Source organism: Anastrepha obliqua, chromosome 6, assembly GCF_027943255.1.
Source record: "Anastrepha obliqua isolate idAnaObli1 chromosome 6, idAnaObli1_1.0, whole genome shotgun sequence".
Classification (NCBI taxonomy): domain Eukaryota; kingdom Metazoa; phylum Arthropoda; class Insecta; order Diptera; family Tephritidae; genus Anastrepha; species Anastrepha obliqua.
In genome coordinates, this window is record NC_072897.1 from 7,855,220 (window position 1) to 7,883,175 (window position 27,956).

The 27,956-nt window shown below is 37.6% G+C and overlaps 1 protein-coding gene across 1 annotated transcript; it reads right to left on the bottom strand.

Moving 5' to 3' along the window:
- Positions 1-272: 272 nt before the first annotated feature.
- LOC129250077 (uncharacterized) lies at positions 273-27,956 on the bottom strand. Its single transcript, XM_054889721.1, has 6 exons — positions 27,362-27,956; positions 23,363-23,935; positions 3,200-4,335; positions 2,912-2,964; positions 462-2,844; positions 273-334 (listed from the first exon to the last, which is right to left on the bottom strand). The coding sequence occupies exons 1-6, from the start codon at positions 27,954-27,956 to the stop codon at positions 284-286; spliced, it is 4,791 nt and encodes a 1,596-aa protein (XP_054745696.1). The 3' UTR covers positions 273-283.

The following is a 27,956-nucleotide window of genomic DNA, read 5'->3' on the forward strand; positions in this document are numbered from 1 at the left end:
TCAGCAATAATTGGGTTACTGCGGTAGCATAATACGCAATCGTGAATTACCCTTCTTATAACATGGCGTGCGTTTGTTATCCAGAACTTGTCTCTCAAAATGTTTTGAAGTGTTTGGACTCCGGCGTGCAAGTGATGATGATGAAAATGTCGAATTAATGTGTTTACAAATGCGTGTGATGATGGAAGTAGAATTGGATGTTTACTGTTAAAAGGCAATAATGAATTTTTAAGTCGCCCTCCAACTCTGAGTAAGTTCTTATGCAAGAATGGCGACAATGCAATTAGCTTTGAGTTGCGATGTTGTTCTCCAATCTCAATGGCGTGGATGTCTTCTGAAAATGAAATATATTGAATGTGTCTGCATATCAATTCTAATGCTTCATCCATTTCAGGTGCCGATATGTTGATGCAATCATTAACTGATGACTGCTTTCGACATCCACGAATAAATCGACTTACATAAGCAAAAATTCTCAGCAATTTCATGTAGCTATTAACATACTTGTGTTTACTAATGAAGTCAGAAGTTGGAATAGCAATTAATGCAGTTCTTTGAAGCCGCTGTTCTGGTAATTCGTTTTGTGGTACATGCACTGCTGAAGGCCAATAATCACAGCTCTGTTGGATAAATTTTGGTCCGTGCCACCAAAGTGTATTTTGCAAAAGTTCGCTGGCACATGCTCCACGTGATACAATATCAGCGGGATTCTGGTCTGTTGGTACGTGATTCCAGGAAAAGGTTTTCGTTAATTGCTGTATTTTTGCTACCCTGTTGGCCACGAAAACGTTCCATCTCGACGGTTCAGCTGCTATCCAAGCAAGCGCAATTGTGCTATCTGACCAGCAGTATACATTTGCGCCAGGAAGATTGAGTATGTTGTTAACTGCTGACATCAGTTCTGCGGCCATTAGGGCTGCACAAAGTTCTAGCCTAGGTAATGTAATCTCTTTCGTTGGTGCCACTCGAGATTTAGCACAGAGTAGTGACGAATGCTCACCATATGCATCACTCCATGCTGCATACACACATGCTCCATATGCCTTAGTGCTTGCATCTGCAAATGCGTGAAGTTTAGTATCGATATCAATATTAGCATACCTGGGTATTTTTAATGTTTGTAAAAGCGGTAGTTGTTTATTGAATAGTTCCCAATGAACCTTGATCCCGGGTGGGACCTCATCATCCCATGGCGACTTCAGCTTCCACAGTTGTTGCATCAAAATTTTACATGTTACAATCAAAGGATTGAGGAGACCTATCGGATCAAAAAAACTTGCCAATTTTGATAGAATTGAACGCTTTGTAGTTTTAACGCTATTATCCGCTACCAAATGAAATAGAAAGCAATCCTCAACTGGTGACCATTTTAACCCTAACGTTTTTACAAACTCAGTGTCATGGAAACGAATTGTCTCTTCCTTGTCTTCTGGTAAAATATCGGCAACAATTTCGGATGCGTTCGATGCAAATTTTCGTAAAGGAAATCCCGCGCAATTCAGTAAGTTTATGGTTTGATTTTTGATTTCGATGACCTCGCCGATACTAGCTGCGCCACTTATTAAATTGTCTACATAGAAATCGCTTAGTGTTACCTTTGATCCGATTGGGTAAGTTTTCGCTTCATCAATTGCCAGCTGTTGTAGACATTTTACAGCAAGGTACGGTGCGCAACTAGTACCATAGGTAACTGTTTGTAGCTGATATGTGGTAAGTGGTTGTTGAGAAGTGGGGCGCCAGAAAATGCATTGCCATTGGGTATCTCGTTCGTCGACCCAGATTTGCCTATACATTTTGGCAATGTCAGCCATAATGACATATTTGTGTCTTCTGAATCGGGTCAAAATTGTGAATATCGTATCTTGTAGCTGGGGACCGACTCTCAACATATCGTTTAGGCAATATCCATTTGAGGTTTTGCAGGAGGCGTCAAAGACTACCCGCAGCTTTGTAGTCGAGCTATCAAGTTTTGTAACCCCGTGGTGGGGAATATAGTTTAGGCGATTTCTTGGAGAATATTCTAAATTAACTGGAATCATATGCTTCATATTGATATATTCTTCCATGAATTCATTGTAATCTCTGCGAAGATTTGAGTTTTGATTCAGTTTGGATTCTAACGAAAACATTCTTTTGCCTGCGGTTTCTTCTGAAGCACCCAGGTGATGCGGTTCTTCACGAAATGGAAGGGGAACAATGAACTTGTTGGTAACGGGACACCTGTGAGTAGTAGAGCTGAAATAGGATTCACATTCGAGCTCATCCGATGATAGAGTCGACGATGACGATGCTGGAATGTCTTCGATTGCCCAAAACCTTTCCAGGAGCTTATCTAAAATGGACTCTGATGTGACTGATGTGAATGCTTTGTATGGAGGTGATGGATCAGCTGCTGATGTTACGTGCGCAGGAATTGCACCTGCAACCACCCAACCAAATTTGGTATTTTGTATTACTGGACCATTGAGACGTATTTGGCCCTTACTAAGTATCTCAAAAAATAATCCTGCTCCAATGAGTATGTCAATCTGTCCTGGTATGTTGAATGTCGGATCAGCGATGGAAATGGTATCTGGAATCGAAATGGTTGCCTGATCGATGCGACGACTAGGTTGACAAGACGTAATGGATGGTATGATTAGTGCATCAATGGTAGCACTATACTCTTCGGTTAGAGATTTAATCGTTATGCAACATAAATGTTGTGCCTTTGCTCTCCTTTGACCTATTCCACTGACGTCGATATCTACGCCCTTTCGAGTTACTCTTAAATGTTGTGCCAATTTTCCGTGATGAAATGCAGTTGAGATCCGGAATCTAGCAGAGCGCGAGCTCGGATGCTCACTCCCCGAGAATTAAAAACATGAATAATTGCTGTTCCAAGAATAACTTCTGATTGATCGAGACTCACCTTAAGAGCAGATGATGAGAGCAAACCTGCTCTTGGTGATATGTTGGTAATGGCTGAATCATTTCGATGTAATAGTGTATGGTGTTTTACATTGCAGTGTTTACAGCGATGGACTGAAGGACAATCATTCGATTTATGACCTGATCCAAGGCAATTCAAGCACAAGTTCAGTCCTTTCACACAGTTATATCTTGCAAGTGGATCCATGGCACGGAACGTGTCGCATTTGAAGGCATTATGATGGGGAACCGCATTGCAAAATTCACACTTTGCTTGTTTGGTACTCACCATGGCCCATTTTTCGTCACGTTTGTTGTGCCTATGTGTTGTTAGCTGAGTTCTTGGTACGAGTGTTTTAGGCTGCCCGGCTTCCAAAATATCTGCAATTTGACAACGACGTTCTAAGAATTTTGCTAAGTCCTCCCAAGTGGGCAGTTGAAAACTCATGGCAGTTGATCGCTGATCAAACAAGTGGGTAACCTCTTCCTCCCACTTGGCCTTCGTGTCTGTATTGAGCTTTGAGGATACCAGATGCAAGAGTATGCCATCTGATACTTGCTGATTTGAAGCTAGTGATTGCACAGCTCGTAAGTTGGTATTGACGACGTCTATGAACGCCCTCATCGATGATGCATTCGGCCTTGTTTCTCCCTGTACTTCGAAAATATGTTGGATATGAGCTTGGAAAATTAGCCGCTTGTTTCCATATCTAGACTGTAACAGATCCAACGCCTTGATATAATTTTCATCGGTCACCTCAAACGATTGTATGAGGCTAGCTGCTGAGTCGACGAGACATGATCGGAGGTACTGAAACTTCTCGATGTTTGCTAATTGGCTGTTGTTGTGAACGAGCGCTAAGAACATGTTGTAAAAATCCATCCAATTTCTATGATGACCATTGAATTTCGTGAGTTGAAGTTTCGGAAGGTTGACTCGATGTGACGGAGATGCAATCGCTGTGCTGTTGAATATAGTTTCTCGGCGTGCGGGGTTAAGCACATTTATGCGCTGCACTATTATTGCCTTCGCCGCACAAAAGGATTCATCGAATGTATCCCGATGTGGTTGATTGAGTTCTTCATCGTTCATTAGCTCCAATTCTGATTGTAGATGGTGAAATGATTCGTACTGACGTTCCAGTACCGATAATTTTGCCTCGAGCTCGTGCACGGAAATACTGCTAAGATGCGGAAGTATGCGATCGATGTTGATTCTATCCAGAATTTGTTGACGCTGTTTGACCTTGATGCGGTACTCATTTTGCGTTTTCAAATGAGCAGACGCATCATTACCCTGAGACCACACGGATTGGGAAGTTCGTGGTGTTCCCGCCTCATGATGCACCGAATCGCTTTCTCTAAAGGGGGTTGTTGATGGTGGTGACGTATCCGCAGGTATATTGTGAGGCTCCATTTCCAATACTTGTATGTGTTGATTAAAACTTAAGTCAATTGGTTGACAACGATGGCGATGGCTAGCTCTTCAAATCCGGCTCGAAGGACCAATTTATGGATGATGACTGGCCAACCCAGTTGACTTAGGTTTATCCGCAAAATTGAAACGAGAAAATTAGATTCAAAAACTAATTCTTTATTTTATAAAAACGTACACTATTTAGACCCGAGGCAAAAAAAGGGCGACGAAGTAATTTGCTTAATTTAATTACAAGTACCGGGGGAGCCGTGATGGCAAACGAAAACGAAACTGTCTGAAACTGTATCAAAAGGTGCGTAGGCTGGTCCTTTTATAATGGTTTTGGGCACCGCTATCCCTTTATCGATGCTAGGTGAAGGGAAGATCATGCGAAGACGATGCGACGTGGGATTTATGTATTTTTTCGGCATACATATGTATCGATGTGCATGTATGTTGTTGGCAATGCAGATGTACTAAATTCTGCACAAAATAATGATCAGTTATTGATAACAACAATGTGTAAAGCAGCGAAGAGCGAAGTGAACGATGAAATGATGAGTAAGTGATAACAACAATGTGTAAAGCAGCGAAGAGCGAAGTGAACGATGAAATGAAATGTGAGCGATAACAACAATATGTAAAGCAGCGAAGAGCGAAGTGAACGATGAAATGAAATGTGAGCGATAGAGAAGTGAAAGGAATAGGGTGAGCCCAAAATTGTGGGTGATGCGAAAATAAAGTTAGGGTGAGCCCAAATTGTGCGAAAATAAACCTTAAACCCTTAACACGCTTCGGACTTCGCTATTTGACTGTGACTGGTGAATCATTATCTTGTGATCCAGAAGCCATTGAGCCATTTAAGGAAAAATTGACGGCGGAAATCGCTGAAAAAGGATATGTAACATCACAAATATATAATGCTGATGAAACGGGGCTCTTTTGGAAACTTTTGCCAAATAAAACCTACGTTTCGAAAGATGAAAAGAGTGCTCCAGGCAAAAAAGTTTCAAAAGATCGAATCAGTGTTCTTTTGTGTGCAAATGGTGATGGCAGCCACAAAATAAAACCATTAACGATCGGCAAATCTATGAATCCGCGTTGTTTTAAAAATTTTCGTCTACCGTTGAATTATGCTAGCAACAAGACTGCTTGGATGACGCGGGGTATTTTCAAAAAGTGGTTCTTTGATAATTTTGTCGAAGAAGTGAAAAAATTCGCCAAAGAAAATGATGTTCCACCCAAAGCATTACTCTTGCTGGATCAATCCCCATCTCATCCGCCCGAAGAAGAATTAGTTTGTGGTGAGATCGAAGTGATGTATTTTCCGGCCAATTGCACAGCGATTTTACAGCCAATGGATCAAGGTGTTATTAACTTGACAAAAATTCAATACAAAACATTGCTAATGGAAACCATAATTAGTGAAAAACATTCTTCATTACATGAACTATTGAAGAAAATTGATTTGAAAACCGCCGTGATCATGTTGAGCCAAGCATGGGGGAAATTGCTCCCTGAAACGATCGCTAAATGCTGGAAAAGCGTATTGGGTACAAGCCCAACAGTTGACGCGATTATTGAATCTAATCCAGACGATATGCCATTGGATATCGAAATTGACGACGCCCTTCTTGTTGGAGGATTACAACGGTTAAATGAGATGGTCGAAAACTATGTGGGTGAAGCAGACACAGATGACATCCGCAATTGGGTTTTGGAATTAGGAATAGATGAAGGTGATAGTGAAGCCAATGAACCCGAAGATACTACTCAAGAAGAAACAACCGAAAAAGTCAAGCATGAATCGATTTTTGGCTGTGTCAATACAATTTTGAAATGGGGTGAACAGAACGATGTTCTGTCATTCAATCAGATCGCTTGTTTGCATGATATCCGATCAAAAGCACTTGAAAAGTGTTACGAGAAAACGCAATCGAAAATAACAAAGTTTTTCCAAAAAAAATAATTGAATTTTGGAGCACACACTCATATGTCCTTCCGCATTGATCTCTTTGTATTAATTTCAATAAATATGTGTTCATTTTTCTTGAATATCGACCTTTTGTGCTCATTAATTGCATTGAATAGAGTTAAAATATTTTTCCCTAGGTATTCCTCGATCCACAGGAGAAATTCGCAAAAGTGCAATTTTTCGCTAAGTGCAATCATTGCTGAAATTTTCCAATTGTACTTATCGGGCTTCTACTGTATGTTGACAAAACATTGAACTTTTAACAACATTTTATACATGTAGAAAAAAACTTAACTCTAAATTAAACAATGTAAAACAGCTTACATCTAAGTATAGTAAAATATTATTTATAATTAAGATATTATACAGGGTGGGCCAAATAAGACCTACTAATGTTAAACAAAAATAACTTTTGCAATAATCATTTATTTTGGTTAATTGTTTTTATACAATGTTTTATGAAAACATTTTATTGAAACTATGTATGAAACATTACATCAGGCAAATGTCCACCATTTTTCTCAATACAAAGATTGACTCTTTTTAGCGCGTTTTCCATTACACCACATAATATTTCTGGTTGAGGGCTCAATATTTCGTCTCGAATATTTTGCTTCAGCTGTCTAATAATCTCTGGTTTATTGAGATACACTTTATCTTTTAAATATCCCCATAAAAAGAAGTCGGGCGTAGTCAAATCTGGCGAACGAGGTGGCCAAGGGAAATCTGAATTTTTGGAAATCAGACGTTCGCCAAAAATTTCACGCAGCACGTCCATAGTTTGCCTAGCAGTGTGAGCAGTTGCTCCATCTTGTTCAAACCACAAATTAGGATACTGCTCCGTCATTGGCCGCAAAAAGTTTTCAATCAATGTTCTGTAAGAAGCTCCTGAAATCGATTCAAGCGTTTCATCCCCATTTTCGAAAATATATGGACCGATAACTCTAGTGGCCATAACACCGCACCAAACAGTACATTTAGATGGGTGCAACTGATGTTGGTGTGTTGCCCTTGGATTTTCAGAGCCCCACAATCTACAGTTCTATTTGTTGACATAACCATTTAAATGGAAATGCGCTTCATCCGACATCAAAACATTATTTAAAAAATCAATTTGTGTGGCTAATTGTGTAAAACGAGTAGCGTATTGTAGTCGTTGTTGGTGGTTCCAAAATAAATTTGCAACATTTCAATTATAACCTACAAAAGGAGAAAAATAAATATATCAAAAAATTAAAAAGGTATTTGTGCTTAACATTAGTAGGCTTTTGTTGGCCCACCCTGTACTATTATATATAACGAAATCTTTAATTTCGTATGTAATTGACTTCGGTCAAACTATTTATTGGACAGCGCACCAAAAGTAAACTGGGTACTGCTGATACTGAACTGTATCATAAGCCCTATACGCAAAAGGGATCAGCCTCTTCTTTAAGCCGACCTTTACCAAACCACCAAAGTATCCAACTTTTACCCACCATTTTTATCAAACAATTTTTGGACTACCATAAACAAACAACCAATACTTTAGTCTATCAGAAATTAGTTTTGGAAATCATAGAAAATTCAAAAACAGTATTTTGTGGTAGTATCAGAAGAGAGAAAAACAATTCAACTGGGACTGCTTTTTGCGCACCATTCAGTTTCGCGGCTAAGTCGATTGTCATAAAATTTTCTGTGAAGTGCTAGTAACGGTTTTATTATTTATTTAACTATTTAATTGTCAATTTATTATTTAATTTTGCTATAACATTACAAATTTTTCTTTTTTTTTGTGAATTGTCAATAAAAACGAAGTGGTTCTACGACGTCTACCATTGAAGCTGAACACAGCGAGGTTTTTTCTATTAATGTTTCTTCTTCATTAAAATGAAGCCGGAGCCAGGGACTATTTGAAAATTCTTAATCATAGCTACTAAATTTTTATATCGATTCAACGAAGTTCATCTACTACTTTATTTACAATAGTAAACCAGCGTTTATACACTTCGTTGCCTGCTAAGTATTCTACATTGTACCGTAGTCACGTGGATCACCTAAACTTAAAAAATGTTGCTATCAAAACGGAGTATCTTAGCGCACCGATTGAAGACCAATGAAGAACTTACTCGCACCTTCAGCGTTTCCTACATCGCTTTTAAGCAAAACCAGCTTTCACAACTTTAAACCAGGTCATGACGACATTTGCAGTCTTGCCCGATCATATGCCCGATTGACGTCCCCTGCCTGAGTGATAGAGTATTTTACGATTGCTACGACTCCCACATTACGTTAAAGCGCAAACTACTCGACTTGCAAATGAAACTTGCGCTTCGGACCTGGTACTCACCCTAGCACCTTTGCATTTAACACCACTCGCAACGGCTCTATTATTTGGAGTGGATTCCATTCCGCGATATGTTTCTGTTGCTTGTTCACAACAACGCCACCCTTACACAGGTACAAAATATTTTAACTTAAAATGTTCATGCACTGGAACTTCCAAGGAAATGGTGGAGGGGTATCCAGCTACAAATTCTAGCTTCGAACCAGCCTGATCCGCACTGGTGAATCGATACCACAACAAACGCAAACTCGTTAACCAAATCCTCAGAAAATCGTTTAACAAAACGCCTACGGACGTTTACATAGTATACAAAAAATATTAGATGTTACGCGTAATTGCCTGCCACTTTTAAGAACATTGGATGTGGATACTTCTAACTCAGACTTTTTCCTTATGTTTTTATAAACTCGAAAGGAATGTGAGCAATCTTTTAACGAAGAAGACATTCCTACAGGGAAGTAACAAAAAATTCTTACGTCCAATAGGCGATCTCGTCAAAAATATTACACAAACACTGTTCATACAGCAACAAATCGAACCACATCAGATACCATTTACCTCTTTTTTTTTATATTTGTTTATTTATTATCAATTAATATTATTAAGTACTACAATAAACAATAGTATTAGTATATTAATGATGTGTCGTACAATGTCTCTAGACGAGCTCTCAAGTACGTATATTATCTGATGTCTAGTAACTTTTCCTTAGTATTGAAATTAATTTTGTTTTAACTTACAAGTTATTAAATATTTTGTATCTTTGATGCAGGGAAAAAGGCAACAAAAACGATGCATAGATTATTGTTTATAATAAAAGGCTTAAAAGTAGTAAAAGAAGGTAGTCAGACTAGAAAGGTGGTATGAATTAGTGTTGTGTGTCATTTGTTAACCACCAACAGTTTTTAATAGTAAGGGTGGATTCGATTTTGTCGCAGCTTGAAATATATGTATCAAAACGTTTATTATTTGCATTAAGTGTTTTCGATGTGATTATTTTATTGTTCGCTCTTCTGAATATGTGATATATTATTGGCGTGTGGTTTTCGTTTTGTATATTAATATATAAAGCCATTTTTGTCGAGGTATAAGAAGGATTCGGCAGGTGCAAATCCATTAGAAATAGCTAGTGAGAAATAATCGTCGCTTTCGTAGTAAAACGCTCTTATTAATATGTTTTTGGTATTGCCTCTGCTTTAATCGAAATCATCTTCTATACAAGTGTTTCAAATTCGCTGACATAAAAGAGTCAAGGTCACACCAGCAGTAGTTGTACAACAACATCACATTGCAAAACCGTATAGTAGAAAATTCTATTTTTAAGCTCTTGTCGATCAAGGAGCTCGAAAACACGTAGCAGGAAGGCCAATGGATCGCGCATAGGAAAGTCACAACCTTTTATTGCACGGAAATTTGTTAAGCTTAATTTACATTCACACTACAACAAACTGTTTAACATTGAACTATACTACTATATTCCGGCAGCAATAGAAGCAAGTTCTCTGAAAACCTTACACAACGGACTTTCTCGCCGATCCCAACTTCAGTTCTCTAGCTAAAATTCATTTTATTTAATTCTGATTCATACTGAGAATTATCTGGAATTGGTTTTGGAATTATCAAATGGGAAAATCGTTTATTTCTACAAGAAGTATATTTGGGAGGTTAATCTCGGGTCCATTAAAATCTAATATTAATAACTGCAATCTTTCCATCACTTTAGTTACACTGGAGGATGTGCAACTACGTTAGATTTGGGAACAGGAAGACTTGATTGAAAATATGCTTAGGAACCTGCTGTTGCGAAATATTTTTCGGAAATTTGTTCACGAGATAGGACCGGTCAATATACCGAATTTTGCCCTTTAAGCGTTATTTTTCTACAAGTAGAACTCCCATCATTTAGTAACACTTATTTTAACGCACATCGAAGACTTAGCCAGCTTGAAAGCGATTTAAATTACAAGCGGGTTTCGCAATGATTACAAGAGTTGGAGTTGCTTACGTGGATGAGTATGTGAGCTTAGGGCATATGAGCGAGATAGGTGAGTATCCGAAAGACCTTCCAGTAGATTCATATTTCCTCTATCATCATGACGTCTTAAGACAAAACAGCAGCTCTACTAGACTAAGAGTAGTATTTGATGGTGGTAGTTAGAACATCATGGGATGAGAGGAAATCTCTTGAAGTTCTTCGCCACTTTCTTAAAAGGTACGAAAATACTAGTGAAAATTGGGCCCATTGCGTCTAAGATCATAGTCAATGTATGGTCTGGTATACCGCAAGGACCTCATTGCGGGTCATTGCTTTTTACTATCTTTATAAATGACTTACCTAAACATTTTAAGTTTGCATACTGTTTAATGTTTGCGGGCATTATACAACTCCTCAAAGACATATTGGTCCTTAATGGTACCAAGCTATGGAGCCTGACCCTTACGTTTCCTTGTAGTAGGCTTCTTGTAATAAACCTGTGTCTTTTGCGAGTCTAAGTAAGCTCTGAAGCTCCAACCCCGAGAAACATTCTAACCTCTCATATTGTAGAGCTCTTAAACATTTCATTCAGGTTCTAGCTAATGCAAGGCAAGAACATGGGTGGTACTCAAGAGTTTACCTCTTTTCTAGTTCATTGCAAAATCTGCAGCTGTCATTGTTTGCAATTCCCATCTTGTATGCGTGTGCCGCTAACAAATTGTGGCCTGTCAGTATACCTATACCTGCTTCCCTTTTTAGACAGGGCTATTACGAATCTGGCGTATTTGTCTGCATTCCGTGTACACATTATTTTCGCGGTTTTACATGTGGCTAGATTATTCCACCTCCTGTCTATCCGTGTTTTCATGCCCGCAGCGATGTCATTATATATCGTATTTAAAGTTTTCAGTATGTCGTTTTCTTGTTCGAATTCATTTCCTGCAATGCCCTTATGTCTGGGTACCCAATAGCTGTGTAACCGTCTGTCTGCAGCTAGTTCCTCTATGGATTTCCTGGTCCTAAGAACGTTTTTAGATGAAATTGGTCCGATAACTCATACCTATTGAGCTTTGTCTGAATATTTTATAGGTAAATTCACCCGTTGCGTTAGGTGTTGCGGAAGATCTAGCTGTTAGACCTTCTGCCGCAATATCATTCGGGGATAGGTTGAGTATTCTTACAAGTGCTGCCGTAGTAGTTGTTTTAATTGCCCCTGTTATGTAAAGTGCACCAAGACGATGAATACTTTCCATAGGTGCTTTGTGTGTCGTTTTTCTCAATGCAGTCAACCACACTAGAGCACCATAGATGTCATCTGCATATGCTATTAGTTTAGATGTCGTCCCTTCAAATTTCGTTAATAGCTCATTAGCTGCGAGTAACCAGAGAAGTGGCGGTAGAACGCCACCTTGTGGCATACAGTCACATGCTAGTTTAATGAGTTTAACTTTGTTCCATTCCGCACGTATTATTCTACAACCTAAAAGGTTCTTTATCCAGGAATAAATAACGGGCTCTTTTTTTTATATATCTAAGCCCCTTAGAATAGCTTCCCTCCACACATTATTGAATGCACCACTAATGTCTAGAAATACTCTATAACTAACAGTTAGTTTAACGTAGTCTAATCCTTAGACATAAAGTCTGACATCCTATTTTCTCTAATGTAGGCGTCAAGGATTTTCTCAAGCGTTTTCAGAAGAAATGAGGTCAAACTGAGTGGCCTATATACCTTTGAGATTATGGGGTTGCTTTTACCTGCTTTCAGTATAAACACAACCCTTGTTTCTCTCCAGAGTGCTGGCGCATAGGTTAACCTCAGGCATCCTGTGTATATCGCTTTTAACCATGGTACCAACAGATTTCCCATCTTTTGGAGTATGGCTGGAAAAATTGCGTCTAAACCCGATGATTTAAATGGGTCAAAAGTGTTTATTCCCCACTCTATTTTTTTAGTTGTAATAATGTCTTTCGGGATGTTTACTACGTTATTTCTAACAGGCTCTTGACCTAAGTAGTCTTTGCATCCTGAAAAATGCGTACTGACTAGATCTTGTAGTGATTCTGCGCAGTCCAGTCCCCGTTGGACTTACGTATTAAGTTGGGCATAGGCGGGTGCTTTGATAACAGTTTTCTGAGCCTAGCCTCTTCGTTTGTGCTTTCTATACTGCCACAGAAGTCTTTCCATGACTACCTCTTGGCTTTACGCGCCTCTTTCTTGTATGTTCATCGTAGATCATTATTATTATTAGAAGGCCATTACGCACTGCGACCAGAGTTGATCTATTGTGCAAGACCTATTTTTGTAACCCTAGAGTTTAAGGCTTTTTATAAATTTTAGCACTATTGTGGGTTTGTTGTTCCAAAGATTACATGGAGATACTACGATACCACCAAGGTGGTGAAGTCTTTGTCTGCCCAGCGCAGGACATTCACAAAGCACATGTTCTGAGCTTTCTATATCCATTTCGCAAAAGCGGCAGACATTGGTCTCTGAAAGACCAATGTTATTTAAATGATACCTCAGGCTGCAGTGACCTGTGAGGTATCCTGTTAAAAGACGCAGATCTACTCTGTTTAGTGAGAGTAGCTTGTCTGATATTCCTTTGTTGGGACTAAGAAATTGTTTGGCTTGACGCTGACCGGCACAATTTAGCCAGTGTGCAGCAAATTTCCTTTCTTCCCATTTCCTGAGGAATTCATTAATGTGGCTTTTCGTGAGTCCACAGAAAGGCTCAGGACCAGTAAGTTGCATATTTGCTCCTTGTTTTGCGAGGTCATCAGCCATTTCATTCCCCTCATGCCCTTCATGTCCCGGAATCCAGACTAGAGTTACTGTGTTGAGGTTTCCTAACATGTTGAGAAGGTTTAGGCAATCATTTACTAATTTAGTTTAGTGATAGTTGTTGATAGAAGGGCTTTTAGAGCCGCTTGACTATCTGAGAGTATGTAGATGTGAGTACCTCTCATTTTCCTGCGAAGGCATTCTCTCACACATATTTCAATGGCATGTATTTCTGCCTGGAATATTGTTGGGTAGAGTCCCATCGGAATCGATTTTTTAAATTTAGGCCCATTGATTCCTGCCCCTGCTCTACCATCTTCCAGCTTGGACCCATCAGTGAACCATAATTGAGATCCAGGCTTGAAATTGATAGAATTAGTTCTCCAAGTTGTTCGTTCATTAATAATAATTCGGAAGTTTCTGTAGAGAATGGGTTTGGGAGATATTGTATCCACCCTGTGTAGTATAGGAGTGTGTCGAAAGTCTTCTAAGATCTTTGGATGTCCTCTCATATCTCCACTTTTAAGATCGGCGTTGCCTTTTAGTCTTAAGGCACTCAATCTTGCTTCTTTTTCATTTAAGATGGGAAGCGGTGGTATACCTAGGAGCACGCCCAAAGCGTCAGTTGGGCATGTTTTCATTGCTCCTGTTATACCCATGCAGATGAGGCGGTACGATTTGTTAAGATCGCTTGCCGCCTTTCGTTGCTTAACTTTGGGCCACCATGCTATGGAAGCATAAGTGACTACAGGCTTAACAACTGTAGTGAATGTCCAGTAGGTCATTCTGGGGCTGAGCCCCCATGTTTTACCAAAAAGCCTTGTGCAGGCATAGAATGCCCTTGTGGCTTTTACAGTAACTTTCTCAAGATGCGAGTTCCAGGGAAGCGCTTTGTCAAGGTTGATACCAAGGTAGTTCGCCTCTGTGGAGAGTTGTAGAGTCGATTCATTCAGGACAGGACATTTGATGTTGATATTCCTTTTCCTGGTGAACGGCACTAGCGCAGTTTTAGATGGGTTGATAGAGAGCCCTTTGTCAGTGCACCATTTGTTTATTATGTTGAGGGCTTGTTGCATGCGGTTAGAGATGGTCTCTTCATGCCAGCCCACTATATATACTACCAGGTCATCAGCATAGCCCTGGGTGTGGAATCCTAGGTTGTTCAGTTTGTGGAGAAGTTCATCTATTACTAGTGTCCACAGAAGAGGAGAGAGTACTCCCCCTTGCGGGCAACCTCTTGTGGCCTTGATAGACTTTATTCTTCCTCCTAATTCTGTACTGATCGTTCTGGATTTCAGCATCGATATAGTCCATCGTCTGATGGGTTTAGGTACGTCCTTTTGAGATAGGGCATTGTTGATTGCCTCATAGGACGTATTATCGAAAGCTCCTGTTATGTCAATAAAAGCGCAAAGTGCGATTTGTTTTGACTCAATAGCTTTTTCAATAATGGTTACCAGACTGTGTATTGCAGTCTCAGTAGATTTACCTTGTTGGTAGGCAAATTGAAGTTGGTGCAGTGGGAAATTAACCAAGTTATTCTCCCGTATGTGCTGATCCAATATTTTTTCCATTGTTTTTAGGAAAAATGAGCTAAGGCTAATCGGTCTGTATGACTTAGGCAATTGTTCGGGTTTTTTCCCTACCTTTGGAATGAATACGACTTTTACCTCAGCCCATTTCGTAGGAATATAACCTAGCAATAGGCTTGCTTTATGTAGTCTGGACAAAGTAGGGACAATGTATTGGCTTCCCTTTTGCAGAAGGCAAGGGAATATCCCATCAGGTCCAGGAGATTTGTATGGGCTAAATGTAGATATAGCCCATTGTACCCGATTTTCATGGAATAGCTTATTTGCCAGCTTTAGGTCCTCCCTGTCAGCATAAGTGGTAGGTTCTACCAACATTGTGGACTCATGTAAAGCATGGCATCCCGGGAAATGGGTGTCCAGTAGAAGTTGGCTAGTTTCTTCTGGGTTTTTAGTGTAGCTACCATCTGGCTTTTTCAGGGTACATATGCCGTTTGAGTGGTCCTTTGATAAGGCTTTCTGGAGGCGGATAGCATTAGGAAGATTTGAAATCATTATACTCTTCCCAGCAGGATTTATTATCGGCTACTCGAGCCAGTTTATAGAATTCTGTTACGCTGCGTTGACCCCATCTTCTTTGTCCACCAAAGTCGCTTTGATCTGCGTTTTAAGCGTAGGGGAGTGCATGCTGCATGATATTCTTTATTAAGTGCCCTTGTTACCATTCTAACACTATATTCCAGTTCAACACAGGAGCGGAACCTGTGAGGTCTCAATGGTTTTTGCAATAGTACTTTCCTAAACAGATCCCAGTTTGTATTTCTATAATTTCTGAAGGTTTAGCTTTTTTACTTGGGCCAGAATGTTAATATATTTTGAATTGAATGTTTTTGTGGTCGGGGAAAGATGGCGTTTTTAATACTCTCCAATCTTCCACAATCGTGAAGTTATTCGTAAAGAGAGTTATGTCTAGAACATTTTTGGAGGTGAACGCAATAAATGTTGGTTCCTCACCACGATTTGCTATTTCTAGACTAGTTTGTAAAATAAAGTTAAGTAGGTCCTTACCTCTATGGTAAGCTCCGCTAGAGAGTCTGAGGAGAGTTAGCATCGGACCCTATAACCAGAGCTAGCTTTCTTCGGTCGGCTTCCTTAACCAGTCTACGAAGCTCATCTGGCGGTGCTTCGGTGCTGAATAGTCACCACTGTCAAGTCATCTGTGGAGACATTGGTATTATAGTAGGAACATACACTTTTCTTAACAACTATTACTGCTCTTACCCTGTTCGTAGAGTTCGGGAAGTATGTCTTGTAGTTTGGTGAGCTCAGTCCAGATACCACTTTTGCCGAACCGATCCATGGCTCCTGGACTAGAGTTACGTCGTAGTTAACCCCCTCTAAATTTTGAAGGAGCTCAACTGAGGCTTCCTTGCTTTTGTGAAGGTTAATTTGAAGGACCTTCAGCATCAGGCTTTGGTTCCTTCACGGGTTGGATACCTGCTCCAGCTCACCCACCTTCTCGTGCACCTCCCCAGTTTTGAGCGTGTTTTCATTTTCATCCGTTGAGTTCCGTTTTTTTTTTGAGGCGAAAGAACACGCTTCCAATGCCTCACGCCAATGCCATAGGAACATACACTTTTCTTAACAAGTATTACTGCTCTTGCCCTGTTCGTAGAGCTCGGGAAGTATGTGTTGTAGTTTGGTGAGTCCAGTCCAGATACCAATTTTGCCGAACCGATCCATGGCTCCTGGACTAGAGTCACGTCGTAGTTGACCCCCTCTAAATTTTGAAGGAGCTCAACTAAGGCTTCCTTGCTTATGTGCAGTTTTGAGCGTGTTTTCATTTTCATCCGTTACATACTTGAATATATATATGAATAAAAGGATTGAAAACAAATACATATTTTATAGCTTCAAATGCATTTGGGGATGTCCAGGGCCTTTTGTGTGATTTTGAAAATCAAGTAGTAATAATAATCCTACGAAGCGAGATACATTTTTTAAATGTAAGTGATAAATATGAGTTCTGGAGAAATTTAGAAAACAGTTTGTATCCTCAACTCAAAGAATTTTCTTATATACGAGTATATTATCACTTTTTCTTTCCACGTACTCTTTTCTGATTTTAAATTTATTTGTTCCAAGCAAAGAAAAAAAATAAATAAAGCCATTTAAAAAATATCCTGCTAACCAAAACCTGGTGATATATATCTATATATATATCTATATAATTGCGCATACACTCTTTTTGGGTGTTTGGCCGAGCTCCTCCTCCTATTTGTGGCGTGCGCCTTGATGTTGTTCCACAAAATGGTTATATAGAATAAATATTACTATTGAATAAACTACGTTTTGAAGTAAATGTTTTTTTTGCCGTGAATTTAATTTCTTTAAAAATAAACTAGGATTAAGTACAAAATAACCGTTACATAAGTTGGCCTGAGCACGCGAAGAACACCTTTTACAGAGCGTCGATTTACGTAATAAATTTGTAAACGTTGTTGAAGCGTAAGGGTTTCCACAATGAAATGTCAATGAATACTAAAAAAATTAAGTACCTGTTGGAAAAAATACCTCTAATCTGATCACCTGTTACAAATATATGAATGATAATTTTAAACATGTATACTATATGTCATATGTATAATAATGTATAGTATACTAGCTGTATAATATTAATATATATACTAGCTGTACCTGGCACGTGTTGTTACGCAAACAACTAAAATAAATTTAAGAAAAATCAGTACACAAATATTCAATTCATTCTAAACCATTTTATAGATTTTTTTTATTTCGAAAAAATTGTGACATTACAAAGGTTAGTTTCAATTCGATGTTTATTGAAGTGCTGTGGGATACACAATATTTCTTATTTATTTATTTATTATTATTGAAAAAAGATAATATAATTATGCCTTAACAATCTAGAAAAAGCATTAGCAACTAAGGCCATCAGCTTCTTAAAATTAATTTAGGTCTGATTTGTGTACAAATAAGACTTATGTATATATCACACTTCGAAATAAATGTTTAGTTTGGTTATAAAGCTTATAAATTATTTTATGTTGGTGTGTGTTACATTTGAGAACAATTCCCTAATGTTGGGGTTGGCCATAGATTGGCATATTGTTTCAAGTGTTGGGCATCCTTCGTATCAGTGGTTGGACGTTTTGGAAGAGATGTTGTTGGGTTAGCCTGGTGTGTCCTAGACGGAAGCGGGTGTATGGTATATAATCTGTTGCCTTCTTGTTATTTTTGTTGGTAGTGTTGTTGGCTGACGAGTTGGGCTTATCTCTTTGTAGTAATGAGTATATTCAGACCATTGGGTAATTTCATATCTGAGGCAGTTTTTGTAAGCTAGTTTTTAATGTCCTTTTTGTTGATGGTACGAGTATTGATGAGTTTAACCGGGGGCTTAGTAGCTAATTTGGCAGCAGAGTCGGCAAGTGTATTGCCTTGTATTCCGATGTGGCCTGGTTTCCATAATAGCTTGATTTTTTCAGTAAGAATGTCTCTTATCTGTGATATTGTTGGGTCGGCAAAAGTAGCACTTAAGATTGCTTGGATTGCTCCTAGGGAATCGCTGCATATATGTTTTGCGGCATATCGGCAGGCAAAGAGGATTGCTGTTGCTTCTGCTGAAAAGACTGATGAGTACCATGGTAGTACTGCAGATAGAATTGTTGAGGTAGCGTCCACTACGCTACACCCAATGATATTACTGTTTTTGGATCCGTCTGTATACTATAGGCTCTCCAGTTTACATGGGAGTTGCGTATCTTTAGAAAGGATTGTAAATATACTGATATAGGTGTAGTTTCTTTTTTGTATCTCGTTGGGTTGAGCATGATAGAGTTTTTTTCCATCTAATCCAACATCCTTCGTTATATGTCAACTTATATATCATCCCTGTATTGATGTAAACTATCCGACCCTTTAGTGTTGGGAGTCCAGCTTCTGTTAATATATATATGATGGGGATGGTACGAAATGCTCCAATGACCAGTCTTGCTGCTGTATGGTAGATTGATGATAGTTTTGATAAATTTCTTTTTGAAGTTAGGGAGAATATTGGAAGGCCATAGTCTATTTTAGCTAATATTGTCGCTTTTATAATTCGTGTGGTTTGGAATTGCACTCCAATTTTATTTTGCTTAAACATTTTATAACATTCAATCTTTGAAGTGAGTTGTGAAGATATGTGATGTGATCATTCCAGGTTTACTTATTATTAAACACTAAGCCTAGTATTTTAAGACTATTTACATTAGTAATATTGTTATTATTTATACATGTGTTTATGTCTTGACAATTTTGTTTGACGTGGTTGAAAAACTTGTGTTCTTTTATAAGACAACTTAGTCGGTCGAATGCTATGAGAAATATTGTTACAGAAAGAGGTGACGCTTGGGGGATGCCATTTTCGATTGGGCACTGCTCAGATATCTTATTGCCGATTTTCAGACAAATTTTTCGATTTGGTAAGTAGTGGCGGTTTGAAATCGGTTTGATGGTTTGAAAATTGTTTTTGTGTTGTTGCAAACCACATTAGTCTTCGTGCTATCATTTTCTTTTGATAAACAAGGTATAAGTGATACGGGGCGGTATCCCTCAAGGGTATTTTTTGGCTTATTAGGCTTGGAGATTGGAATAATTAAACTGATTTTCCATTGTTGAGGGCTTATGCTCGTTGAGAAAATTATATTGTAAAGGCTGCATAAGATTTTCCTATAGGCGGTAAGTTTTTGATGAAAGGGGAAAGAGATGTTATCTAAGCCTGGGGTTTTGCCTTTAAGTGTCGAAATGCAAGCATTGAGTTCCAGTGGAGAAAAAGGGGCTTATAATTGCATTGCCATCTTATCAGCTAAATAGCCAGTGTTGACAGGAGGATGCGGAGAACTTTTCGGATGTTTGTATGACGCTTCCTCGAACTTTGCCCACCTTTTTGGATTAAATTATTGTCATTAGGGACTGCAACATCAATCAGATATGTTTCTTTTTGTTTTTTGTTTATAAGTGTGATGTCTGGTCTATTGCTTGTAACTGTTAAATCCGTAAGGATCGCTCTGTCCCAGTAAAGCTTTATTTCTTCGTTTTCCATTACGTTTTGAGGTACATATTTGTAGTAAGGTTCATCGGTGTTGTTTGTTAACTTATATTTGATGGCCAGTTGTTGATGGATTATTTTGGCTGCTATATTGTGTCTCTCAGTGTAATCGGTTCCTGCAAGTATTGAGCATCCACTTACGATGTGTTCTATAGTCTCTCTTTGCTGATAGCATTTTCTGCAAATATCGGAATCTAAGCGCTCATTGAGGATGTATTTCCTGTAGTTCTTCGTTGCGATTACTCCGTCTTGAATTGCTAGCAGAAACCCTTCAGTTTCCGGAAACAGACTACCTTGTGTTAACCATTTGTAGGAGAGTTCTGTGTTTATTCTACTATTAAGCATTATGTTGATATGTTTTCCATGTATTGGTTTTTGTTTCCACGTTTGTTTCTTTGACTCAGTTGTTATTATTTGTGTGGTGATGTTTTCCTGTTTTAAGGGGTTAGGGGTAGTCAGAGGCTCGAAAAAATGATGATTTTCACGAATTTTTTTTTGCTACTTAATTAATTTATTTAACAAAAATAAAAACATAGCATAAAAACATCATGTTTTAACTTGACTTCACCAAAATTTCAAAAAAAAAAATTAATAATTGCAAAAGTTATCGCTGTTTGTGTGAAGCCCGTTTCTCCAGAAGTCCCTTGCGGTGAACATCACAAGTCCTTGCAGATTCATCTAAAACCAATCGGACAAGAAAAATTAGTTTTATTAATAGATAATCTTGTGCCTGATCGAAGCTTTTTTTTTTTTTTCAAAATGAACAAAATGGCGGCCTCAGAAAATTTTTTTCCAGATTTTCGGGAAAAAACCAACAGTTAATTGTTAAAAAAAAATCGAAATTTTTGAAAAAAAAAAAATCCTTCGATCAGGCACAAGTTTTTTATGTTTTTCAAAAGCTGTATAAATTTTATTGAAATCTACGTAGCGGTTTTTAAGTTACAGTGTTCACCAGTTTGAAAAACATAGTTTTGAGAAAAACGCATTTAAAGTTTTGCTATCGGTTCCGGAGCGGCCGAGCGCCCTTTGTTAATTGTTGAATAACTTGAAAAGTATTTGTCGGATTCACTTCAAATTTTTACACAATATTTTTAAAACATTATACTTTAAGAAAATGCAAAAAAAAAAAAATAAATTTTTTGAAAATTCTGACTACCCCTAACCCCTTAAGTTTAGTGGGGTGAAATCATCATCTGCCTTGGCTATTGCTTTGTGTAGTTGTGTTTGTTGGTTGTGAAAGTATTCTCTTAGATTTTTTATTTGTGTATTGTGTAATGCATGTATATCAATAAGTCCTCTTCCACCTTCCTTCCGTTTGATCGTGATCCGCTCTGTACACGAATTCGGGTGCAGGTAGCGATGTTTTGTTAGAGTTGTTCTTGTTAATCTATTGAGACTTTCGAGATCCGTATCTGTCCATTTAATAATTCCGAATGAATATGATAATATGGGTACCGCGAATGTGTTTACGGCTTTAAATGTATTAAGTGCGTTTAGCTGGATTTTAAGTATAAGTTTGAGCCTGTGCCTGTATGCATTTTTTAATTGATTTTTAATCACCCCGTGGTTAATTTTCGTATTTTGTTCAAAACCGAGGTATTTGTATGTTTCGTCAGCTTTCATATTACTGAGGATTTCACCATCAAGTGTCTCGTTTTGTTGTTGAAGCGTTAGTTTTCCTCGTTCTATGTGTACAAGTTTGCATTTTTCAATTCCGAATTCCATTCCAATGTTTGCCGTGGTTTTTTCAACTATTCTCAGAATACTTTGCATTTGTGTTAAATTAGGTGCATACATTTTTATGTCGTCCATGTATAGTAAATGATTTATTTTGTGTAGTGTTTGCTTACTGTGTTTTATTTGCAAACCATACTGCGTGTTATTTTATGCATTTGAGATGGGGTTTAATCCCAGACAAAACCAAAGCGCACTTAAAGAGTCGCCTTGAAAGATACCTGTGTTTATTTTTATTTCGTTTGTTTTAATTTTATTCATTCCGTTATTGAGATAAATCGTAGTTCTCCAAGATTGCATTGCACTTTTAAGGAAGTTTTGTATTTGTAGGTCAATTTTATATATTTCAAGGACTTTTTGTAACCATATATGGGGTATTGAGTCAAATGCTTTTTTATAATCGATATAACATGTTACAAGATTTCTTTGAGACTTTTCGGTTTGTTTCATTATTACACTATCAATAATAAGTTGCTCTTTACATCCTTGACTATGTTTCCTGCATCCTTTTTGTTCTTCTGTAAGTATGTTGTGTTGTTTGATATGTTTCTCTATTTTTGTGGCTATTACTGATGTTATAATTTTATATAGAGTCGGTAAAAAAGTTATAGGTCTGTAATTTTTTGGATTTTGGGTATCTGAGTTTTTAGGTATTATATATGTTTTTCCATGTGTGAGAAATTTCGGTAACTCCTCTGGTTTACTTAAAATATAGTTTATTTGTATTGTCAATGTGCTATGAAGTGCTGTAAACTGTTTGTACCAGAAATTGTGAATATGGTCGGTTCCGGGTGCTTTCCAGTTATGAGTTTGTTTGATAATATTTGTAAGCTGAGTTGTGGTTATTGAGTGGTCTATTTGTTGTGGTATATGTAAATGGTTTTGCTTTTCTGTTTTAATCCAGAAAGCATCTTCTTCTATTGTCTTTGAGTGCGACCAGATGGATTTCCAAAAGTCTTCTATCTGGTCCTTGCAGGGAGGTATCATGTCAATGCTTTTGTCTCGTGTCAAATTCTTGAAAAATTGTCTTTGATTATTGTTGAATTGATTATTATGTGTGTGTCTATCATTTGATTTTTTATATCGTTTCAGTCTCTTTGCATACACTGAGAGTTGTTGTTTCATTTTGTCCATTGCTTCGCATGTATTTTCGTTGCGGTTTGCTATAATGTGCTTAATGTTGGTGATAAGTTTTTTTGATCGTAAACCTGATATATATTGTGTTAGTCTACCTATGTTTTTTCTGAGCGCGTTGATTTTGTTTTCCAGTCTAATTTCCCATTTCGGTTTATTGTTGAGTTTTTTGTTCTTGATATTCTTATCGGTATAAATTTTTTGATTGTTATTTAATATGATTACTGTGGCTGCAGCATATATCAGTAGATGTGTTTCTGATATGGTTTGTAGGTTTAATGCATGATGTTCCAGCACAGAGTTTATATTGGAAATAAGGTGCTTGGTATTTCTATTAAATTTGAGTTTTGGTAGTTGGTATCTATTTTCGGGTTCAATGTCTTGCCACTTTATTAATTGTTCTTGTAATTCTTTCTCATATTTATTTATTGCTATATTTTCTTCGTTGTTATTTTTATTATTGTTACAGTTGTTATTGTTTATTAAAGTAGTTTGTAGAGTTGGGGTATTATTATCATTTGGGTTATTGTTTTCAATTTCTATATGTTCACTGTGTTGTGCAGTATTATTTGGGTTATTGGTTTCCAGTTGTGATTCTATTGTTGAGTTGTTGTTGTTATCCTGACTGCCACTTTGTAATTCTTTTGCAATTTCCTCTTTTATATTTTGCAGTTCTACAGCTGTTAGACGATTGTTTGTTACAATAGTGCGTTTCTGGTCTACTACTCTCTGTTGGGTTATGTTTGCATATTGAGGGTATATTTCAACGAATAATCTATGCAAATCTTCACGGTATCCAGTTTTATTTGTTTCTATGTTGGTGCTTTTGTAATAACATCGCATGACATTTATATTCATTTCTCGTGTCCAAGTCATACGTTGTCGTGGTTTTCCAGCTTTGGTGGTTGCTTCTTCAGAATGCAAAACACTTCCAGCTTTTTGTTGTTCGCGGTTATCCGTGGAGTTCGGGTTCGTTTCTGCATCTTGGTCGAGCAATGTGTTCCCGCGTCGTCCTCGACCCTGACGACGCTCGTCCGAGGCTACATTTTTATTACCAGGAACAATTTTTCACATTGGTGGGTGGTTAGCCCATACCAATGGTAAACTGAGGAGTGCGGGGTTGTCACACCCGAATCATATTGGATTCCTCTGCACATTTTTGTTTACAGTTTTCATCTGGGTTCACTGTTTCCTTCAGACATATATTTTACTAGCCAACATGTTAGGCGGTTTGCGAAAATTTTCTTTTTATCGCTCAGACTCAGGTTCCGTGGATTCGTCACATCCATAGTTTCCTTGTTAGGGACTTCCTTGCGGGTTTTCGACTAGGGTCCGCGGGCTTGTCACACCCGTCATCTCTCTGTGAGCGATGCCCTTGCGGGCTTATTATAATTATAATTATTTCTTCCCACGCCACTCTCCTCCCTGCATACCGCGCGAGGCGGGGTCCATTTTCACCGAGCATGACGGCAGTTTCGTGCTGCAAGTCGTGTCGGCACTTTTTTTTTTTGTGTTATGTTTTGTATTATTTTATTAATATTTATGTCAGTGTTTATTTATTCATGTCAATGTTTTTCTAATAATGTTGCATGTTTTTAAAATGACTGCTTTTTGTATCTTATGATGTATAATTGGGTTGATGTTGAGTTCTTTTAAGTTTTTAATAAATGTTTTGTGGAGTATTCCAGTTGCTGAAATCACAAATGGAATTGTTTTTACAGTTTTTTGTTTCCATATTCGTTTTATTTCTTGCGTTAGTTCACTATATTTTTCAATTTTTTCTACATATTTTCTGTGTATGTTGGTATCATTTGGGGTGCTGATTTCTATGAAGTATGTTATTTTGTTTATTTTATTTATTAAAGTAATATCCGGTCTATTGCTTGTTATAGTTTTATCGGTGTGTATTGTAGTGTACCAGTAAAGGGTATGTTCTTCATTGTCTAAGATGTTTGAAGGGATATATTTGTAATATGGATCTTTGTTTTCTTGTAAATGTTGTTTATTGGCTATTTCTTGATGTATTATTTTTGCAACTATGTTGTGTCTAAGTGTATATTCTGTGCCTGCTAAAATTTTACATCCTGCGGTTATGTGGTCTATTGTTTCTGGGTGTATTTGGCATCTTCGACATTTGTCGTTAGTTATACTTGGGTCTTTGATTATGTATTTTTGATAGTTTTTGGTGAGAATTACTTGGTCTTGAACGGCAATTATAAACCCTTCCATTTCAGGATGAAGCTCTCCTCTCTGAAGCCAAGTGTAGCTATTTATTTTGTCAATATTTGGGTCTTCCATAAGATGTAAGTGTTTTCCGTGTAACTGTTTCTGTGCCCAAATAGTTTTCTTTTCGTCAACAGTTGTTTGGGTGATTGTTATTTCAGTGTTTTGTAGGTTTAGTGGGGTGTAGTGCTTATCTGCAAGGACTATTGCTTTGTGTAGATCAGATGTGTGGGTGTGGAAAAATTGTCTTAATGTTGAGATTTGGCTATTGTGAAGGTTTTGGATATCAATCAATCCTCTTCCTCCTTGTAGTCTTGGTATTGTAAGTCTTTGTGTGCATGAGTTGGGGTGAAGTTTTCTATGTTTGGTAAGTTGTCTTCTCGTTGTTCTTTCCAGGTTGTCAATGTCAGTTTTGGTCCAGTTTATTATTCCAAAGGAGTAAGTGAGTATTGGTATGGCATAGGTGTTGATTGCTTTACAGAGGTTTTTGGAATTTAGTTGTGTTTTAAGTATCTGGTTAAGGCGTTTTTTGTATTGCAGTGAAAGGTGGTTTTTAATAGAGGTGTGGTCTATTTTTGTACTTTGTTGGAATCCAAGATACTTGTACGTTTCATGTTCTTCCATGTTTTCAAGGAGTTGATCGTTTAACGTTTCAGTCAGTGCGTCAGTCCATTTTCCTTTCTCTATGTGTTGTGCTTTACATTTACTGATGCCAAAGCTCATTTTTATATCGTTTGTTATTTGTTCTGTTATTTTTAAAAGTGCTTTTAAGTGTGTTTGTGTGGAGGCGTATAGTTTGATGTCGTCCATGTATAGAAGATGGTTTATCGTGTGTTTTGTAGTCTTTTCGTGTATTATATTGTATCCATATCTTGTGTTGTTGAGGGTGTTGGAAAGAGGATTCAGACAGAGGCAAAACCAAAGAGCACTTAGAGAGTCACCTTGGAAGATTCCTTTTTTTATCTCTATTTGTTCTGTTGTTATTGTTTCTGAAGATGTTATTAGATTTATTTGTGTTTTCCATTTATTCATTGTGTTTTGTAGAAAGTTTATTAGTTTTGGGTGTATTTTGTATATTTGAAGCACTTTGATTAACCAGCTATGTGGCACGGAGTCGAAAGCTTTCTGGTAGTCTATGTAGCATGAATGTAGGTTCCGTTGTTTTGATGTGGCTTGTTTCATAATTGTTGTATCAATTATAAGTTGCTCCTTGCAGCCCTGACTGTTTTTTTTGCATCCTTTTTGTTCATCAGTTATGACGTTTTGTTGTGTTAGATGAGTTTCTATTTTCGAGGAAATTGTGGAGGTGATTATTTTATATAGTGTAGGTAGGCATGTTATTGGTCTATAGTTGGACGGGTTGGTGGTTTCATTATTTTTTGGTTTGATGTATGTTTTGCCTATTGTAAGAAATTCTGGTAGGGTTTGTGGTTGGTCTATTATTTTATTAATTGCTAGTGCTAGGTGATGGTGTGTTGAGGTGAACTTTTTGTACCAGAAATTTTGGACGTTATCTATTCCTGGACATTTCCAGTTGTGAGTTTTATTGATTATGTTGGTTAGTTCCTCTGTTGATAGTGCGATATTGTGTTGTGGTTGTAGATCTTTTTGTCGGTGTTCTTCTTGGCGAATCCATGTAGCTGATTCGTTGTGCTGAGTAGGTATTGACCATATGTTTTTCCAGTAATTCGTTATTTGTTCTTTTGTTGGTGGGATAATTTGAAAGTCTTCTTTGGATGCTAATTTTTTGTAAAAAGTCTTTTGGTTATTTGTGAATAGCTTGTTATCAGTCCTCCTTTGATTGGATTCTTTATAACGTGTTAGTCGGGCCGCGTACACCTTAAGTTTTTGTTTATGGGTGTCTATTATTTCGTCTAATGGTTTGTTATTTTTTTGTTGTAAAACGTTTATGTGTTTGATTATATTTTTTGATCTATTACCGTTCTTGTATTGTGTTAGATGTCCTAAGTTCCTCCGGAGTTCATTTACTTTATTTTCAATTCGTATTTGCCATTTATGTTTTCTCGGGTTAAATATCTTGTTGTTTTGTGTTATAGGATGTTGGTTGTTAAGTATTGTTGTAGTTATTGCAGCTACGTATATATATGTGTGAATGTTTTCTATTGTGGAGTTATCATTGAGCATTGTTGGTAGTATAGTGTTGTTTATAGTTTCGATATATTTAATGGTGTCTTTTTTAAATATTAATTTTGGAATTCGAGGGCGACTAACTGGGTTTACACCTTCCCACTTTATTAGATTAGTGTTTATTTCATTTAGAGTTTTTGCGATCATATCGTTGTCCGGGTTGTTTGTGATTTCAGCTCTGTTTGTGTTTCTATTGGGACTTTGTTCTTCATTATTATTTTGGTCTATTAAATCGTTTATTTGGTTATTATTATTAGGATTTTGTGTAATGTTCTGCTCTATATTGTTGTTGTGTATGTTAGCTATTTTATTGGCTACTTCTTGTTTAATATTTTCAATGTTGACGTCGGTTAAAAGTTTATTTGTCATTATTGCTCGCTTTTGGTCTGATATTCCTTGTGCAGTTATTTTGTGTTCGTATTGTGGATATAATTGTATAAATAGTCTATGGAAATCTGTTCTGTATCCTGTTTTCAGTGTGTCCAATTTCGTTGCAGTGTAGTAGCAGTGCATAATATCTTCATTCATTTTTGTAGCCCATGCTATGCGCTGCCTTGGTTTTCCTGCTTTTGTGGTTGTCTGTTGTTCAGGCAAAACATTTGGAGCAGGTTGTTGGCTATTGTCATCATGATCGGGCTCTTGATTCCCGCGTCGTTCCCGACCGTTACGACGCTCGTCCGAGGCTCTCAT

Bases quoted from the DNA above. Each gene is read 5' to 3' on its own strand.
- LOC129250077 (XM_054889721.1), bottom strand. From the start codon at position 27,956: ATGAGAGCCTCGGACGAGCGTCGTAACGGTCGGGAACGACGCGGGAAT. The intron at 2,965-3,199 runs GTGAGTACCAAA...GAAATGATTCAG, and splicing joins GTGACGAAAAATGGGCCATG to CCATTACCAACATATCACCA. The intron at 2,845-2,911 runs GTGAGTCTCGAT...ATTCTCGGGGAG, and splicing joins TCTCATCATCTGCTCTTAAG to TGAGCATCCGAGCTCGCGCT.